The 19,911-nt window shown below is 44.4% G+C and overlaps 1 protein-coding gene across 4 annotated transcripts in view; it reads left to right on the top strand.

Moving 5' to 3' along the window:
* Positions 1 to 19,911, top strand: part of SLC23A2 (solute carrier family 23 member 2) — a 118,930-nt gene that overhangs the window by 71,186 nt on the left and 27,833 nt on the right. For all 4 annotated transcript variants that reach the window (XM_053926103.1, XM_053926102.1, XM_053926104.1 and 1 more), the window contains 5 exons: positions 1,648 to 1,764; positions 3,099 to 3,256; positions 12,554 to 12,642; positions 13,625 to 13,695; positions 14,739 to 14,920. In XM_053926103.1, the coding sequence (XP_053782078.1) occupies positions 1,648 to 1,764; positions 3,099 to 3,256; positions 12,554 to 12,642; positions 13,625 to 13,695; positions 14,739 to 14,920 (617 nt within the window). The remainder of the gene's footprint in view (positions 1 to 1,647; positions 1,765 to 3,098; positions 3,257 to 12,553; positions 12,643 to 13,624; positions 13,696 to 14,738; positions 14,921 to 19,911) is intronic.

Raw genomic sequence — 19,911 nt, 5'->3', positions numbered from 1 at the left:
CAGTTCAGAAAAGCTGTTACACTCACGGTTATAGCATATTTCAGAGGAAGGGTACAGATTAAAACCACTGGAAAAAGGCACCTAGGGAAGGGTCCGGGAGACACTAGCGCAAGCTTTCAGTTGTCCCCTTCCAGTGGAGTCATGTGGGCAGTGCCTAATTTTCCCCAAAACAATGTCCGACAGCACTCAAGGAGTGTTACCAACCAGGGAAGCGCACTGGAGCCCTGGTATCCAGGGTTTTTATTGGGGATCAGTCTTGTAGGTATGGCTAACCACTGTGTGGCTGACCTTAGTGTCCAGTGTCGCCAGAGGTCAAACGGATGCCATGTACCCAAGGCCCCTACCATAGATCACATCATTAGCACGAACCGTGTTTGGGGCTGTCCAAGGCTTCGGGTAAACAAACGCACTCTTAAGAGGCAGGGTGTTCCATGAGATCAGAGATTACCTCCCACGTGCCAGGCAAGGGCCAAACCTTTCTCTGAAATGGACATGGTTTGGACATGCCAGACCTGAGTTAGTTCTTCACAGCACATCACCATGTATCAGATTCCTCACACATGTGTACTTTCTCTACCAACAAACTCTTTAAGAGACACACCTAATCCATTTTAATTCTTTCAACAATGTAAATCTCCCATTATCCATTGTGTGGATGGTAGAAAAAGTTCTCTCAGAAAGGTCATATTCAAGTCACATTTGGATTAGATCAAGTGTAACTTACATCAGACATTTACCTTTAGGCTTTAGAGGGTAAGCCTGAATTACATCCCTTGTTTTGCTCCAGGGTGTTTGGCCCCTAAATCCCTGTTGCCCTGTGCATGGAAAATTGAGTAATAGACACGTGGTGTCAGAGTCTTTCTGTGGACCAAATTCATCTGATGAGAGGCCACAAACTAGGCTAGATATGGTCAAGGGTCAGAATTTCATTATCTGGGAATGTTGGACTATAACCTGAAGTGTCTGGTCTTTGTGAAGATTTTGGCACAAAAAGCATGCAACAACTAACATTAAGAAAAATCTTTAGTAGTGGTTGGAGGGAAAAAAAGAAAATTGCCCCCTAACCTATAAGTACATTTTTAGTCTTGTTTTAAGTAAAATGTGAGTCACATATCTGTATACTTTTGAAGTTTGCTCTTTCTACTCTGTGTTGTGTCTGGGCAGCAGTGTTTTGGTAGAGGAACGTAGGACCTTGTTTTTAGGCACAAAGTTCGTTCTCCTTGCAGGGATGTGGTGGGGTAGGAGTGGCAGATTAGTACTTTGTTTGAAATGGTTAGCATTTTATATTATCTCTTCATTCTGGCACCACCCAAGGACTGCTCATGCCAAGGTTTTACTTTGTAATCTCAACCTGAGAGCATATTCTCCATGCAGTTGGTCCCCAGGCTTGGAGACAATCTCTGAGCAAGCTGGGTGCTCTTGGGGATGAGTCGAGGGCAGCAGATACCGGACCCCCAAACTCTGAAGATCTGAGTATCCCACTAAGCCAGTGTGCCTGAGCGTTGTGTCAAAGGTAGCCACGGCTTAATTCTATGAGAGAGTGGCAGCCACTTTACAAAGTTGTTTTTCAGTAACGGGCCTGTACTAAGCAGAGCTAAGTTTAGTCCTTGTTTTATTAAACAACTCCTTTGTCCCTCTGGCTCACAGAGCTCTCTGGCCGAGACGTTGGATAGCACCGGCAGTCTAGATCCCCAGAGATCAGACATGATTTACACCATAGAAGACGTTCCTCCCTGGTACCTGTGCATATTTCTGGGGCTGCAGGTAAGACGATTCCTTTAGGATGTAACCACCGGCAGATAGATGCTCAAATTCTCTGAATGTTTTTTAGATTCAATTTTGATTTTTATTTATTAATGACTTTGTTATAAATTACTCTTTTAAGAATGATGAATGGAAATTGACAACATCAGTTTTATAATAATGAAAGGAAGAAACGAACAGGCTTAGTAAATTAACCAAGGAATGAAAGAAGGAAAATGTTCATGGAATAAGCAAAAGAAATGACGTAAAAGGAAGAGCAGAAGATTGTAGAGCTGTAGAAAGAAGGAAGAGTAGAGGGAGGAGAAAAGTAGAAGAATAGAGAAAGAACTAGTTTTCGTCCCCCATTCCTGGCTTGGTTAACCAATCTATAATCATGGTCAACTCTCTCATGAAATACAGGTAACACTGAGAAATGCTACGCTGGCCCAGACAGAAATGTCTTCTTTTTAAAGGAAGACAAACTTTGCCGTAGTGGTAGTGGCTTTGTCTGCTGCAGCTTCCAGGAGGAGCAGGGCAGGGAAGCTGCCAGGGTAGGGGAGTGGGGCTGGGCAGGGCTCCTACATCTCTGGTACCTCCCCTTCATCTCTCAATACCTTTTCCCACTAAATGATTGAAGTGGGGCTTTAGGAGAAGGGGGATGAGACAGGAAGCTCTTTTCTAGGACCCACACTGCTGGCCTGTGTTTTTCTTGGTTATTTTAGCCTGGACTCTGTTCTCAGGTCTGACTTTCCATTCTTCCTTTTTCAAGTTTGAGGGATCAGTTCAATCCCGGGGTATTTCACATGCCGAGAAAGTCCGTCTCATTGCCTAGACAAGTTTATTCACTTGGAGGTGAGACTGTACCTGCCCTGACAGCTGACAGTTTGGTCCAGGTTTCCAGCACTCCCCCTCGCCTTTGCCCCACTGACCCCCTTTAGGTAACCTAGACTGAAAGGTGTCTAATCAAGGAGGAGTCCTGACCAAAGGAGCTGGCAGATAATTTTCCGTGGGTTGAACATTCCGAAACAGATTCAGGAAACCTGCTTTTTGAAATGTTTATGTTATAGGTGTTTCTAGAAGAAGTCTTCCCTGGTCAAATGGGATTGGGAAACCCTGCACACATTAAGCCCTTCTTGACAATACAGTGTTCCTGAGCTTGTGAACAGCTCTGAGAAGTCCTGAATGTAATGGAAAGGAAATATGATTTGGTATATGATACAAGTGTGTACTTAAAAAAAAAGCTTTTTTCACATGGGCTATTTTTTAAAAACAATGGAGGGGTGAGTTAGGATGAAATAAGGACAAAAAAATGAGGAAGGTTAACTCTTCCCCTTCTGGCTCCCTGTCACCCACAGCACTACCTGACTTGCTTCAGTGGTACGATTGCGGTGCCCTTCCTGCTGGCCGATGCCATGTGTGTGGGGTATGACCAGTGGGCCACCAGCCAGCTCATTGGGACCATTTTCTTCTGTGTGGGAATCACAACTTTGCTGCAGACGATGTTTGGATGCAGGTGAGACTGGGGTACTAAGTTTGGATGCTGAAGCCCCTGTGAGGAAGGCATTGAACAATACCATTTACCTAGGGCTGCTTGGAAGGACAGACGGGCTGGGGCTGGGGGTGGGGCAGGGGATTCTTCTGGTGAGTCTTGACTCCATATAACCCCCACCAAGTTTATTCTCTTGGTGGATGGCACCATTTCCCACCCAGTTGTGCAGGCTGGAAAGTCTGACTCTTAGCTCCTTCCATCCCACCAGCCACAGGACAGGCTCTCTCTCTAGTACCCCCTCCTGCCCACATTCCTTTAGTTCAGACCTGGACTGTCCCACGAGGTTCCTAGTTGGTTTCCTTGCCTCCAGGTTTCCTACTCTCTTTGCCTCATTCTGCACCTGCCCCCAGTGCTGTCTTTCCAACATCGGCATCTTCCTTGGAGCTGCCAGGCTGCAGCCCCACTCCCAGTTTAAAACCAGATTTTAAAAACCACTTTTTAAGCTTCTCCCTTGCTGTCTGTCCCACTGCCCTTCCAGCCATGCCTCTGGACCCTGCTGTCCCCTTCCCTGCGCTCACCCTGGGCTGAGCCCCTGCCTGAGCAGCCCTGCTGTTTCACCCTCCTGTGCCTGTGCTCCAGAGCAACCCTGTAAACCCTGCTCATCCCCCGGCCTGCCTTGTCCCTCCCTCTCTGTGAAGCATCTCCAACTCTTAGAAGCTGCCTTTGTTCTCTCTGAATTCCCACACGTGCATCTTGTGTACGTTCTTCTAATGTGGCTTTTATTCCACGGTGTCCTTTTTTCGTTTTTGTGTCCTTTCCCACTGGATTGTGCTCCCCTCCTTGATGCCAGGGCTCTGGCTTTGCATCCCTGCTCCCACCTTAAGTGGGTGAGGAACTAGCAGAGGAAGGAAGAGAGCCTGTCTTTCCTGCCTCCTCCCGCAGGCTTGCTTTGTTTTCTCCTGTCCCCTCTTGCGCCCTCTTCATACTACAGCCTGTTCCTCTACCCCAGGGCTCTGCTCACAGGACTGTCCTCAGGGGAGGGGCATCTGAGTAAGCTTATGAGTTCTAGTTCTGTCCGTTGCTTCATGAGAGAGAATCTGGAAGGGCTCTGCCCTGCCTGCTCAGGGAATGAGAGGGGATAGTACAGAGGTGGCTTGGGAGCCATAGACTGTATTCTGATGATTCAGAATCCTCAGGGACCTGGAGAGGACTGCCCTTACGGGAAAGGATGGAGGGGGGACAGGAGAATATGGGGCAAACCATGAGCAGTGTTAGGGCATCCTGGTTGGCGGCGCAGGCAGTGCCCTGGGAAGGTGAATGGCAGCTCCCTTGCAGATCTGCTGATGGAGGGAAGCAGCCGTGCCGACTGAAGGCTGAGGGGAGGGCCGGGGGTGCCACTGGCCTGCTAGAGGAAGGAGATGTGTTCCTGGCATTCCAGGGAGGACTTGATTCATTTTCTTAGCTCCAGGTAGTGAAATTTGGCTGGCAGCATCTCTCATTCTTTTGATACAGCATTTCAGGTTCTGTATTTCAAGTCCAGAGTGGACTAAAAAGCTTTTGCTGGCTGGCTTGTGAACCTTACCTTGTACATAAGGTACTGGTTCTCTGGGGAAGTGTCCCGTCCCCCACTCCCCACCATCAAATAAATAGCTGACTCATCAAGGAACTTGTAGCACAAACTATCTGTGATTTTGGGCAGTGCCTATAGTTGAGAGTTGTTGGTTGATATGAAGATTCTTTATTGTGGTAAAATGTACACTGTGCGCAGCTGTGCCCTGGTCCCATGCCATGGTCAGCTGTAGTCAGCCACATTGCCAGTGCTGATTAAATCAGTTGTTGGATATTTTAACGATAAACTGTAAACTCATGGACACTCAGAACCTGCATTTCTCACTGTAAAGCAATAGCTTAGACAATATGGCAAGTGAAGATTTCTTCTTCATACATGGGGGAGTAGAACAAGCAAGCATGAGAGCTTGGAAGGACCTTGGGTAGATGACTTCTTCAGCTGTGTCTCTTTTTGTGAAAATGAGAGGATGCTCTTCCTGAGGTAGATGACATTTCGCCATTATTTTAATGGACCTATTGTGTTTTCGTGGATTATTATAAACTTCCTAAAATACGTTTAGAAAGTTACAGTGCATGAATAATATGAAAAGCCTTTTAATTATGCTAAATGCTCACACAGACCCTCATCATAGGCTATGAATGATCATTTTAACAGACATGCATATTTACTTCTTGGTCACAACAGGATCAAATAAATAGATGAAGCCATTGGGGCGGAAGGACTGTTAGGATGGGACGATGCAGGAAGGAAGTGCTGATGTAGCCAAGAGTAGTGCTTAATCCCAGCATCACAGCTGTAGCATTGCAGATGGCTGTGTATTTGTTTGTTTTATTGGCAGGTGGGGGAGGGGGGCGGGGATAGTTCAGCACTTAGGCTTAGAGCAGCAGAAGAAAAAGTTTTTCCTGTTCAGCTTTCATGATTTCTTAAGATGGATTTTCAGACTTTTCCAACTCTGGGTGGTTTATAGGACTGTGTGAGTTCTGTGTGCCATTTTGTGTGTTTGCTAGCCACCTGCTGAGTACTTCTTACTCCAGTGCACTAGATGCAGCCAGTGCCTGGGACCTAAAGACCAATCGTGGTCTGCGTTTGTGAGCAGGGGTCCCTTTATTTTGAGGAAGCTGAGACAGCTGCAGGACTAGCTCAAAGGAAGAAAGTGTAAGCATCCGGACTTGTGGGCAGTGGCCAGGCCATCCCCATCCTCATTTCACATGGGCGCCCGGCTGAAGAGGGCACACTGTTCCTGGACACCTGTGTAATTCCATAAAAATAATTGAAATCGATAGGGAAACAGCAAAGGGGTCATATGCCTCTGCAGACCTGAGCACGGACTCGCTCTGTCAGCTGTGAGATGTCACCATGTGATAACTGCTTCTTTGGAGGCATGTTTCCCACGGGCTGGGCTGAGGCCACACACAGTGTGTCTGGTGCAGTGTGGGCCGCAGACCCTCCCTCGTTTATTGTCCATGTCCCCTGGCACAAGAGTAGTTCCTTCCCTCTGCAGACCATGGCTGCTTTGAAATGGAGGTTGTGGGTCCCAGGCCCAGTTCTGTGACTCCTGTGGCTTTGGTGCTTCCCAGAGCTTCTGTCTGCAGAGCAGTGGGCGATCTGTGTCATGTCTGCTTCTTTCCCCTTCTGCTCCCTCCTTTCCCTTTCCTTCTTTCCTTTGACCTTGATCTCTTGTGCTTTGCTCTCAACTATGCCTTCATTGAGTTTCCTTGAGTAAGGTTTAAACGTTCCCGATTCCGTTTGATTTGTGATGTCAGTCCCAGCCACCCCTTGGACTTGTTCCAGGAATTAGTACAAAGTCTTGAAAATCCTGAGAGTTCAGGGCAGGGGTGTTAGCCAGCTTGCAGCACTCTCGCCTCCCTGGCTATGGTGAGGACTCAGCCACTGTTTCACCTTGGTTGCTTCTGCCTTTCCTAACAGAGCAGCTCCTAGTTTCCCACTGCTCTCCACCCCACCCTACCACCCCTGGGTATCAGTGCAGAGCTTGGGGTGAAAGAGGGCCCTTCAGCACCCTGCTGCTTGCCTGCCACACTGACCTTCCCTGGCCTTCCCCAAGGTGTGGCAGGCTCTGTGTTTGGGGGTCACCTCCAGCCTTTTGCTTCAGGTGCCTTTTGGAGGCATCACTCTGATCTCTCCAGCAAAAGAAAAGACTGTGGGTGGGGTGGCCCCTCCTGGAGGAGCATACCCTGTTGTAGGTGCACAGAACCTTCCTTTGCTGAGTAAAGATGGGGTTTTGGCCAAAAGTGTCATTGTAGCTGGTGCTGTTGTCTGCCCTGAGGAGACAGGAGCTTTCTTGTCTTCCATCTCCTTGGGCTCCAGGGGCCTGTATAGACAGTGTGCTTACTGTAGACAGGGATGACTGCGGGATACTTCAAGGTCTCAAGTGCAGGCTTTGAACTCCACTACTGATAAAACTTAGAAGGATCAAGGGGTGCAGTGCTTAGAGTGAGGTGGGGAGATGGGTTCCCCCCACATTCTCTTTCTGTATACGTAATTTGTGTGGGGTGTATGTGCATTTTTTTTTAACTGCTTGAAAGTAAATTTGCAGACGGCATGCTGGTTCGCCCCTAAAAATCTCCTACCAATGACGGTTTCTTATGTAACCATTTTCAACAGCCATTCTACCATATTATCTAACATGCAGTCCATATTTAATTTCCTAAGATGTCCTTAAAATGTCTTGTATGGCTCGTCCCTCCACCTCCCTGAACCAGGACCCAGTCAAGTTCATTGGTGCATTTGTTTGTTGCATCTCTCTGATCTCAAACAGTCTTTACCTTTTCCCTCCACGTCACCCCCATTTAGAGAGTCCAGTTGTCTGTCAAGTATTCTGTGGTCAGAAGTGGTCCGATTGTGTCTTCATGGTGGTATTTGATTTGTACTACAACCCAACTCCCCATGTTTGTCCTAAGGAGACAGAGCTAGGGGGATGGTGATTCAGGGTGAAAATTTTGAGAAAATTACTACATGGGTGACTTGACATTCTGTCATGTTAAGCTGGCATATAGTAGTAAGTTGTAGGTTTTTCCCACCAGATTAAAAAAATTACTGTTCACTTAACTCCAATTTTTAGATAGTACATGGTAGAGCAAAAGTAGGTTTGCAGTTACGAGTACAAGAAACACAGTTTATTCTGGGATTATTATTTATTAATTATTGTATATTCCATATGAATGACTGTAATCCAACTTTTGCCCCACCCTGTATATTAAAGAAATGGGGGCCAGTGGGAACCTGGAGGAAATGACCTGGGGGGAGGGAGCTTTGCCTCACTCCTCTAACCTGCTGTGTGGTGGAAGCAGAGGAGGCTTTGACTATAGAGGTGGCTTTGTTGCCATTCCACCATTTTCATGTGACTTTGGGCAAGCCACCTGGTCTTTCAGAGCCTCTTCTGGTTAACCCCGGGCACTAGTCTGCACTTGCCTGTGGGTGCTCACTATTTTAGTGGGCCTTCTGGGAGGGAAGCAGAGGGGTTGCAGTGGCTGGGGGGGGTGGGCTGGGACATCTGGCGGAGCAGTCTGACTTTTATGAGTGTGGCAGGTGGTTGGGTGTGCTCTGGAGCCACACGGCCATCAGCTTTGCTACTTCAGCTCTAGCTTTCTTGGCTGGTCTTTCCCTTTCTGTTAACACACTGTTTCTCTGTTAATATTTTTGATGCTTCTGGGACTAGGAGACTGACTGAGTCCTCAGAGTATATGTGGGTTAATGAATTTAGTTCTTTACAGTCTTTTTTTTTTTAATCTTTGACCATCACATCTCACCCTGCACATTCATTCCCACAGCTCTGAAGGACTCTTCCTTCTCCTCATGGCCTGCTGCCTCTCCCCTCTTAACCTTCCTTGTCAGCCAGGTGACTGTCGTGGCAAAACCTGTGCAAGGAGAGGCCTAGAGGACAGAGCTTCTCACCAACTACCAGGGGGAAGCTCTTTTCTTTTCTAAATTTAGTGGCTTTTTAAAAACAATTTAACATAACTCAGTATTTAAGGAATGTGTTGTCGTCCTTCCATTTCCATTCCTAGAAAGACCCTTAACTTTGTAGATATAATTTAAATCATATCTATTGAGATATAATTGACATACAATAAAATTTACCCCTTTTGACATGTACAGTTATATGAGTTTTTACCCATGTGTTCAGCCATCTAACCACAACCCATAGAACATTGCCACACTCCAAGGAGTTCTCTCGTGCCTCTCTGTGACTAATAAGATCTTTAAGTACTAGAAGTATTTTAGCCTCCCAGCCCTTAACCTGAAATCACTGATGTTGTCATATTGGAAAAGGAGTTATCAGAATCATACTCAGCCAGCCCTCCGGAGTTCCTGTGCGCTCTCTGGACGGGGCCTGCCGCTGTGAGCTATGGCCCCGGAAGGGACAGGTGCTAGTCAGCTGCGTCCTTCCCACCGAGGTTCCCCAGGGGTGTCTCTAGTTGAAAATGCTGACCACAATAGATCATATAATTTTTAGAATTTATCTGTAAAACCAGAATAACATGAACTTGAAGATAATGGTTACACTTGCTTTTAATTGAGTTTTCTTTGAATCAACTCAAAATGAACTATAGATCCAAATGCAAGAATCATGAAAACTATGTAAGTATGAGAATGAAATGAGTGAATTTCCTTTTTAATTAGAATGGGGTTTTAAACTTAAAAAGAAAATTCTATTTATTTATTTATAGAGGGGGAAAGGGAGGGAGATAGAACAGGAGAGAAACATTGATCAGTTGCCTCTTGCACGCCCCCAACTGGGGGACCAAATCTGCAACCCAGGCATGTGTCCTGACCGGGAATTGAACTAGCAACCTTTTGGTCTGCGGATGACGCCCAACCCACTGAGCTAAACTGTCAGAGTAGATTTTAAACTTTTAAACCAGGGCTCAAACTCCAGAAATAATTAAAGGGTGGTAAGTTTAATGACCTTAAATATAAAAACATTTTTTAAACTTCGCAGTGTAAAAGTACTTCATAAACAAACAAAAGTGACAAACTGGCTGGTTAGGTTCTTTTGCTGTCCTGGGGTTAGAGGCCCCCGTGGGAGCGTATCATGACAAAGCTGCTCATCTGCTCAGGATTTTTCTCACTAACATCTAGTGACACTATTAACTGTAAAAACTTTGTTTTGCAAAAATCCACCACCCCTTCACATATTTAAGATACACTTTACCATAGACAAAGCTGGCCAACTTTTTCTGTAAAGAGACAAGCAGTAAATGTTTTAGGCGCTGGGGTCTCTGTTATGACTGGCTGACTCTCCCGTTACAGCTCAAAAGCAGCTGTCAGCACCTCATAAATAGATGAGGGTGGCTGTGTCCCAGTAAATCTTTACTCATAAAAACAGGTAATTTTCTGGACTCGGCTCATGCGTCCGTTTGCCAACCCCTGGTGTAAGGAGGGCACAGTTCAGTTTGTTTCCTTTCCAGTTGTTGGTAGAGAATAAGAGCTGGCAGTCTTGTCTGCCTGAGGAGCCCGGGGACTGAGGTTTAGGTGCTAGTGTGAGTGAGGTGCAGAGAGAAGTGCCCTAGTATTGACCAGCGTGACACTGGGAAAGTGCCTGAAAAAGCCACTGTATCAGATGAGAACATCAAGTGCTTTAGCATACTCAGTCTCTCTCTTGGAAAGTTGGCTCTGTTGCTTGTGATTTAGGGAAGCTCCTGTTTAATAGTCACATGCTCTTGTTGCAAATTTCCCTGAGGGTAATTCAGTGAAGCCACTGAGTTATGCTGCCGGTAATGGAGGCCACACGTACCTGCTGCGGTACTGACTGCTGCTTCCTGCAGATCGGCCGCTTGTCTTTCAGACAGTACTGCTGCAGGCGGGCAGCATGTGGCCAAACAGTGAGCACGTAGGCCGGCATGTGCAGCTTTTTCCGTATCAACCTTGGGAGACTGGGGCAGCACAGATGGGAATTTTCTGTTGTCACCGACTTTCAAAGGAACTCCGGGTCCTGGTTGTTTGAAATTAGTGAGCTGCTTTGCATCAGTGGTCTCAGGGCCTCTGGTGGGGGTGAAGTCATAAAATTCTTGCCCTGAAAGTTGTCCAGGCAGTGATCAAGTGCAGACTGAGGTTGAGTATAGCTCACGCCCCCAGGAGTGGAGCCCAGAGCCAGTCTTCACTGTCCCACATCCGTAGTGTCACCCGAGCAGTGTTGTCCTTAGTGTTCCCCAGGATGAGCTCTCTACGTGCAATCTGTGTTACATTGTCCTAGGGTGCATCGCTTGAAATCTTAAACGGGGGCAAAACAGATGCTGTTTGGACCATTTGACAGGACATCCATTTCTAACTAGATGCTAATCTCCTCTTATCCTTTCTGTATATTCCTGAAAAATTATGCTTAAGGAATTTGTCTAAATCAAACAGAGCTTTCTCCTTTGATAGTCCCACGTCAAGTGACCTTCACTTCCACTTTTGACAGTACTATGCTCTGGGCCCCTCCGACAGATAATTACAAATGGATGGTTGGTGGAGGGCATGCCCATGTGACCAGCTGCCAGCTGTGCATCTGCTCTGCACCGTGCAGCCTGCAACTGTGTCTTAAAGCCATCAGCCTGCCTACTCTCATTTGACTTCATTGCATGATTAAAATGGACAAGAAAACAAGGAATCTCAACCCTTATCTGGCTCAGAATGGTGTGTGTCAGCTCTGCACTTGTAAAGCAGCTGAGTGTCCTTCAGCCAGAACCACTCTGTTTTTCAGCCCAGTTACTGTTTCAGTCAGGGCAGGACATGCCATCAACTTGGGGAGGGCATGCTGGGGTCCCGTCCCACTGGCCAGGACATTCCTGCAAGGCTGCTTCGTGGTATTTAAGAAGGATCTGGATATCTGGGAGTTCCCAGCCCTGCAAACGGGAGCCAATTTTATATTTTACCTTGAAAGTATATTAAAAATAGGGATCAAATACTCATGTTAGCCCATAAAGCCATCTTAATGCAACTGTAGCTAAATGTTTTACATTTCTATATAAAATGGCAACATCTTTTGAATTTGAGTAGCTCAAGTGTTCATGAAGATAATATGAAGAAGTATCTAAAATGTAATTGAATGATGGCATCTGAGTATCTCTGCATATAGTTGGCAGGAGATTTTATGGAGAGTCTGCAAGTTTTCTGGGTCCTTTAAAAATAAGGTTTAGAATACTTGAGTCTTTATGATTAAGGAGAATATTATATCTACTGTTGATTTGTAACTTACAGCTTTCCTTTTCCTCAATAGATATAGATACTAACATGATTTTAATGTTTATCCTCTGTGATTTAGGGCAGTTTTTGACTTACAAAATGGAACAACAGAGGAAGATAAATTTTTTCCTATGATAACTGATAAGAATTTGAAAGGGAGGAAGGGAAGGTGGGTGGTGAAGTAGAAGATACACACTGATGTTTAATGAGGAACTTATAAGCTCGGCAGGAAAGGGAGACTCCCAAATGCCCAACGTTCCCACACCTAAGGGGAAAGGTCGCGTTGGCAGGGACCTGTATTGGGCTGCTGGTGCTAATTACAGGGCTACCCCAGGGCCCATCCTGAAGCCGTCTGGGGGAAAAGCAGCAGGAGGGGAGGACGGAGAAGCCAGAGGCCCCGGCTGCATGGCAGAGGAGATCTTTGCAGACCGGGGTTCTTTCTTCCAGGTGTGCCTACATTTACTCATATGCTGTTTGTCTGTGGAAAGACTGTTAAGCTGTCAAATAGTGAACTACCTCGGTAGTTCCTGATGCCGTGATCATGGTTTTGGTCTCGTTTCTTTTAGGTTACCCCTGTTTCAGGCCAGTGCTTTTGCATTTCTGGCCCCTGCTCGAGCCATCCTGTCTTTAGATAAATGGAAATGTAACACCACAGGTAATTGCAGTTATTTCCACATATGTCATGGGGGTCCGTTAACGCAGGTGATAAAAGGGAGGCCTGGACACGCTGCCCTGGGCAACGTTAAATCCTTTCTGGAATCAGGCACAGAGCACACAAACCAACAAACAGCTCAGAACGCCCCAATCTGTGGATCGTGTTTCTGTCTCTCTCTATCCACCTGTTCATCCCTAACTGCAGAGCAAGTAAGGACCAGAAGGGACCGCATTTCTCTGTGCCAATGAAATTGATAAGTATGGGAACAAAGAGAAAAATATTTGTGCTATTTTTCTGCCTCTTTCTTTCAGTGGATTTTATGAACCACCAGTAGTCACACTCTCTGCTGCGTCAGCATCCCTTCTCTGAAACATCTCTGCTTTTTAAGGATCTGGCTGCTTTGGTTTTCCTGCAAATGACTTTCATCCCCCTCCCCTCCTTAATGATTACAGAGATCCTTAAGTAATCTGATATGGTCAGGAAAAGATAAAATGGCGAGATTTGAGAAAACCAGACCTGTAGTACTCTCAAAATACTGTTCCATTTTTAGGTTCTAGGAGCAAAGTTTTCCAGCTTTCATTTCCTTCCTTGCTCCTAGGAGTTACTTTGTGACCACTGATTGGCTCTGGGACTGGAGAAGGCCCTCTGTTTTATCTAGGTTTTTAAAACCATAGGCAGCCTTCTTATTGGGCATTTCAGTCAGCTGCTTGCAAGGGTTGGTCTTTGTGTGAGGCTGGCACTAGCCACATGCATCACCAGTTAAGTCAGCTTTTGACAAGCTGGGAGCTCTCTGTCAATGAATAAATTTGGATAAATTAGCACTGGGGGGATCCAGCTTTCAGTATGGTAAGCCATACTGTTGAAATTTATACAAATATGTTTAAAACAGGGAGGAAATTCTTTTTAAAAAGTGAAATGAGTGTGTCCTGTGATACATCATTGTCACTCCAAGAAAAATTTTGTCTTTGTTTTTGTTTTCAAGATGTCTCAGTTGCCAATGGAACAACAGAACTGTTACACACGGAGCACATCTGGTATCCCCGGATACGCGAGGTAAAAGATGAGCATCGCCTACTCGTGGCTTCTTTGTGTTCCCTCTCAGCCTCAGTGTTGGCTGTGCCCAGGAAATGTAGTTGCTTGCACCAAGCCCTCCTTTTCTTTTCAGCTACTATGTTTATTTCCGTCGTGAAACCTGTCATTCACTCTAGATGACATCATTGTAAAATAAGACATGCAGAAATCATTGTACAGCCAGACAATGTGGTTTCTCACCCTTTTTTTAAACTCTGTTTTTATTGTTGACAGACACTATTACAGATGCCCCCCCCCCCGCCGCTTTTCCCTCTCTGCCCACTTCCACCCAGCCCCCCCCCCCCCCCGTTGTTTCTCACTCTTCGTTTCCCCCTCCTCCTCCCCTCTGGCGCACCCGCAGACCTGCACACTTGCACTGTTCGAGTGTACCCAGCCGAGGGGTAGGGCTCCTTTGGAAGGAGCTACAGAGGCTTGTCAGCAGGCAGCAGAACTATCCGTTCTAGTTTAAGTGTTTGCCTATATTTGTGAAAAGAACTAAAGGATAATTGTCTATACAGTGCACTCGAACAGGACACGTTGGGGGAATGCTTGGACATGAACAGTGGCTGACAGTTTGTCTAGATAAAGTTAGAACCTGTAAGATATTCACCATTGGTTCAGAATCAGTCCAACCATTCTGTATAACAGAAAACACTCCTTTAGAATTTTTGTCAATAACACCTTTTTAAATGTCCTTCAGGGGCTCACTTTTTAAAGTCAAGAACTGCAGGTTCCTTTGAGGCTGGTTTTGAATACTCTGTGTCCTAAGTAGGAATTATAAATTACGTCTGTTTTCATTTATCAGTGGTAAAGGCAAATTGGCTTTGCATCAGGTGCCTGTTTCTATAATATTCTTACATCGGTCAGGTTATATTTAAGCTTGCTAGGCCCCAGTCACCCCCCGGGAATTTTCCAGCCATGCTGTGCCTATTAGAACTTGATGTATTGCAGAATTATCAGTTATGGTTGTAAGTGGCATTGGAGTATGTGATGTAAGCAGCTTACTGTACCCTCTCTCATTCCAGATCCAGGGGGCCATCATCATGTCCTCACTGATCGAAGTGGTCATTGGCTTTCTGGGCCTGCCCGGCGCTCTGCTAAAATACATTGGCCCCCTGACCATTACCCCCACAGTGGCCCTCATTGGCCTCTCCGGTTTCCAGGCGGCAGGAGAGAGAGCTGGGAAGCACTGGGGCATCGCCATGCTGTAAGTGTTCTGAGACCACTCGCTGTAGACAGTAAAAATCTCCCCTCTTCCCAGCCGAGGGATAGCTTCTTAGAACTCACTCTGACTTTAGGAGATAAGTTTTCTTTTCTCTTTCTTTTTTTTTTGAAGTCAGAATAGTCTGACAGTTTAAAATTTATTCACTTTGTGCCAGAGAATCATCGACAGGTTTTTCAGAGCCAGAGGTTGGAAAGTGACTTGCAGTTAAGGTATGCCAAAGACAGACTTGGCTGCGATGTGTAGAAGAAGGGTTGTAAGATTTCAAACTTTGGGAGGGCGGAAGATGGTGGTTCCATTAGCTCTTGACTTCCAAGGTCATGCCAGGTCTCCTATGCATGAATTGGAATAGCTAGAAACTGAATTCTTTAGATGAGACTCAAAAATACATCCAGACTGGTGGGAGACAGATACTGCAGGAGGCTCTCGTGGCAACGAAGGAGACATGGCCCCTCAGGCCAGGTGGAGCTCTGCACACCTGTGAGGAGGCCCGAGTCCTGCTAGTCATTGCCAGTCCTTTTGCACAGAACTTTAAGCCCATTAAAAATGTCACTTATCCCTATAAGTAATGTCAGTAAAGACATCCAAGGCTTTGATAATAATGTAAGATTGATTATTAATGAGAGCCACAGAATTCTGTACACCACAAACAGAACCCACTTCCTCTTGTGTATCTATAGAGCATATATAAGAGTTGACCACGTAATAGGAAAAATGGTCCCAAGACTGGAGTTTTACCAACCAGTAGAATTTCTAAAACAACAAGAGGCTTTCCGGTTGTTTTTTTATGCTGTGTGAAATATCCTGCAATTATTCCACTACAGGCAGCACTTACTGAGACTGTGCACCAGTGCTATACGTAACCCTGTACCTATTATAAGTTAAGGTAGGTATCAGTGTTGTCCCCATTAACAAAGCCAAGGCACAAAGATGCACAGTTAGCTGCCTCGGATCACACAGATAGAAGTGGCTGGGATGATTTTCAAAACCCAAATAGCCTGAGTGGAACTTAACCCATAACCCTTAATTCTGCCTCTCTGTGTCAGAACATGGTGCACCAATACAGTGAATCCTTGCATAATCGTAAGGATTACAAATTAATGTATGTGAAATATCTAGGATTGTTCTTAGTTTCCTCATTTCATTGTAGGTCAGCCAGTACACTCCACACCAGGTTTGGTGTGTAGAAGGCATGTAAGAATGCCTATTCAGTGAAGCACAACAAGTTCCACAAGGGAGAAACTGTATTTACCATTGTACAGTTAATTTAGAAATCATTAACAAAAAGGTGAACAAAACCCTCCAAATGGCGTAGAATCTTTAAAAAAAGAGTTACAAATAACTTGCAGTCAGGTTATTTATAACTTACTTATTGAAACTTTGGAATTGCTAGTAATTTTTTTTTTTTTATAAAAGAGAGGGCAAGGGAGGGAGAGAGAGGGAGAGAAATATTGATGTGTAAGAGAAACATCTATTTGTTGCCTCTTGCACATCCCTACCCAGGAACTTGTCCTATAACCCAGGCGTGTGCCCAAACCAGTCATTGGACCAGTGACCTTTCGGTCTGCGGGACAACTCCCAAACCACTAAGCCACACCGGTCCAGGCAGAATTGCTGATAATTTAAAGAATGATGATGGTAATGGCACTGAGCACATTTTATAGAGTAGTCAGAGTTGTTCTTGAGAAAATTCATAACCTTAAAGGCAAATAAAACACATGAACAGAGCTATCTTCAGAAACTAGAAAAACAGGGTAAAAAATGAGCCCAGTGAACGTGGCGGGAAAGAATTATAAGGACACAAAAAATATGAAGCAAATAGAAGTGATAATTCTAAAAAGTACTTTTTTGGAGAATGACATGTAGCTAGAGTCCTGGCAAGGCTATTAGATGAGAAGGCCATGCACGCACAGGTAAAAAGGGTAAGACCACAGATCCACGGAGGATAAGTTCAATCCGTGCTTCCTACCCCCAAATTAAAAAAATATATAATCAAATGGGTGGTTTTCCAGAAAAGCATAAATAAGCAAAATTGACTCCTCTTCACTGTAACATCTAACCATTGGGGCTCCTCTGAATGTGGTCCTGAGCCCCTTCTCTCCACATGCTTTTCTCCTACATCATCTTGTCCCTGGTGTCCCTGTGATGCTGGTGACTTCCTTGCAAACCTGGAGCCCAGACCTCTGAACTCCAGACTTAGAGATCCAACCCCTGCCTGCCCTCTCCATTTACTGTTACACTAAACATCTCAAACTTTAATAGAAAAAAGTTCCAAAGGTTTGATTCCCTGTTTGCCCCCCCAACCAGCTCCTTTTCCTTTTCTGCTGCTTCTCAGTCAATGGCACGATCCTGCACCCAGTTGCTGAAGCCAGAAATGCTGCAGTCATCCTTGATTCTTTGCTTTCCCTTTTTCCCACGGACAACCCATTCTTCCATCCTACCTTCAGAACAGCTTGTGGGTCTGTGCTTTGGGTGGTTAGAGCCACTCTCAGCAGTTGCTTCCCAACTGGTCTTCAGCTTCTCTTTTGCTCCCTTCATTCTCCATTGTCAGTGCTGTTACTGTGTTATTTCAGGAGCTCAAGGATGGTTACTAGGACATTTATTAATAAAATCCATTATGGGTCTCTGTGGATTTTATTAATAAAAACGGTGGTTAGAAAAAAAAATCAAGTTCAACCATATATCCATGCTGCAAACTGTTAGCAATATGGGAATGGAAAAATCTTTTATAAATAAGATTTTAATTAAAATGCCTCATTCTTTAATGGTGAAAGAATTAAAGCAGGCCTGCCTATTGTAATCAGAAACCAAGATAAACGTACTTGTTACTACCATTATCATTTAAAGTCACCCAAATGTGCTTACTAACCAATGCCTAAGACAAGAAAATGAAGTAATTTAGATCAATACCAGAAAGGTCAGGGAGAAATTAAGATACATTCCAGAGCTTAATAGCAATGCTGTGGTCCTGGGACAGGAATGACTTTGGTAGAGTAGAACAGGAGGGGTAGAAATAGCACCAAGAAAAAAAATCATATTTAGTATAGGATGCAGTCATTCTTGAAATCAATGGGAAATGGAAGAATTGTGTAGGAAAAGTTAGATAATTATTTGGAAAAAGTTAGACTCCTGGTTTATATCAAGTTATATTTCAGTTGAATTAAGGCAAATTGTAGAAAATGAAACTATGAAGAGTATTAGGAGAAAGCCTACATAAACACCAATCATAAGACAGGGAAGATCTGGCCCTGGCCAGGCGACTCAGTTGATTGGAATTTCATCCCTTCCACCAAAAAGGCTGTGTGTTCTATCCCAGGTCAGGGCGCATACGAAGGGCATTTATTTATAAACACAAAAAACAGCATTTATTTATTAAAAACTGTGTTTTATTCTTACACGTTTAAACTTCAGTCACCTGCAGAGTACTCTCCATTCGATGCAATATACCTATCGAGACGTTTTTCTCTACTGCTCACAACAGTTTTTGAACTCATTGATTTGGATGCCTTTTAGTGCTTCTGCTATTTTTTATTTCACCTCTTTCATGTTGGCAAAACATTTCTCTTTGAGGACTTCTTTCATCCTGGGAAACAAAAGTTGCACTGGGTGAGATTGGGTGAATAGGGAGGGTGGGGCACAGGGGTCATGCCAGTTTTGGACAAAAACTGCTGAATACTCAGCACAGTGTGGGCCGGTGCCCTGTAAATCACCCGTCATGAAACGGGCTGGTTTGATCCCTGGCGAGGGTGTACGGGTGCACACACCCTTCCCCTGTCTCTAAGACTCAACACACATATGCTCCGGTGAGAATTAAAAAAAAACAAAACAGGAAGATCTGAAAGCAAATAATGAAAAGAGATGATGGATGGATTTTACTTCCGATGCACTTAAAACTCATATCAAACGACCACTGGAACTAAATTATGAATGAATCTGGGGAAAGATTTATAACAAATTCTACAAGAAAGGCTAATGTCTCCAATTCATAGTATTTCATTAATTAGAGTCCCAGTGGAGCAGTGGATGAAGGATATGTGAGTAGTCATGTAACAATAAAAAGAAATACAAATAGCCAGTTAATGTTTTAGAAGGGTTACCCTCCCACCCAGTTATCAAAGTGCACATCCAATGGGGGCTCCTGCCACAGTGGGGGCAGCGGTGGTGGGTCTGTTGCACAGCACGGCTCCCTAAAGCATTCCAACAGAAGCAGCGCTCAGACACGTTCTTAGGGAAGGGTAAATGTGGTGACATTTTTAACACCATGCTTAGGTCCTTGATGGGAACTGTATTTTTCTTGAGAAAACGTTTTGTTTACTTTTCTTAGAGATCATTTCAAACCTATGCAAAAGTAGAAAGAATAGTGTAACAGGCCCTCCTGTACCATCCCCAAACACTCAAGAGAAATTTCATTTTATCTATGTCCCTGAAAACATTTGAGTTCTAACCATTTGAAGTTTAACAGTAATTAAACAGGGAAATTTAAGATAATTCCCCAAACAGGGAATAAGGTACAGTAATCCCCATCCTCAAAAAAATCTCATGATTAGCTAGTAAAAATTTAATATTCTTTCATATTTTTTGTTGTTTATGTAAAAATACAAACATGTACATATACAGCTTTACCATTATATTATTTTACAATTTGATTTTCATCCCAGCATTTATTGTTGGGTTCGTCTTTCCAAGACAGTGTGTTTAGATCTATTTCAGTCTTTGTAAAATGACACATTGTTAAATAGTATGAAATAATCTATAATTTATTAAACCCTTCCCCAGTTGATATTCATAAATGTTATTTAAAATATTTACTGATGTAAACAATGTGGAACTAAGTAATTCATTTGTAAAGAATGAATGTTAAAATAAATAATATAAGGTTTTTAAAATTGATAAAATTGGCAGAGATTTAAAGGTATGATAAGACCCTGCGTTAGAGAGAGTAGCAAATAAATGTTCTTGGTCCCTGCACATTTACC

The sequence above is a fragment of the Desmodus rotundus genome, chromosome 6 (assembly GCF_022682495.2).
Source record: "Desmodus rotundus isolate HL8 chromosome 6, HLdesRot8A.1, whole genome shotgun sequence".
NCBI lineage: Eukaryota > Metazoa > Chordata > Mammalia > Chiroptera > Phyllostomidae > Desmodus > Desmodus rotundus.
Note: the sequence above shows the minus strand (reverse complement) of the source record. Positions and strands in the feature narration are given on the sequence as shown.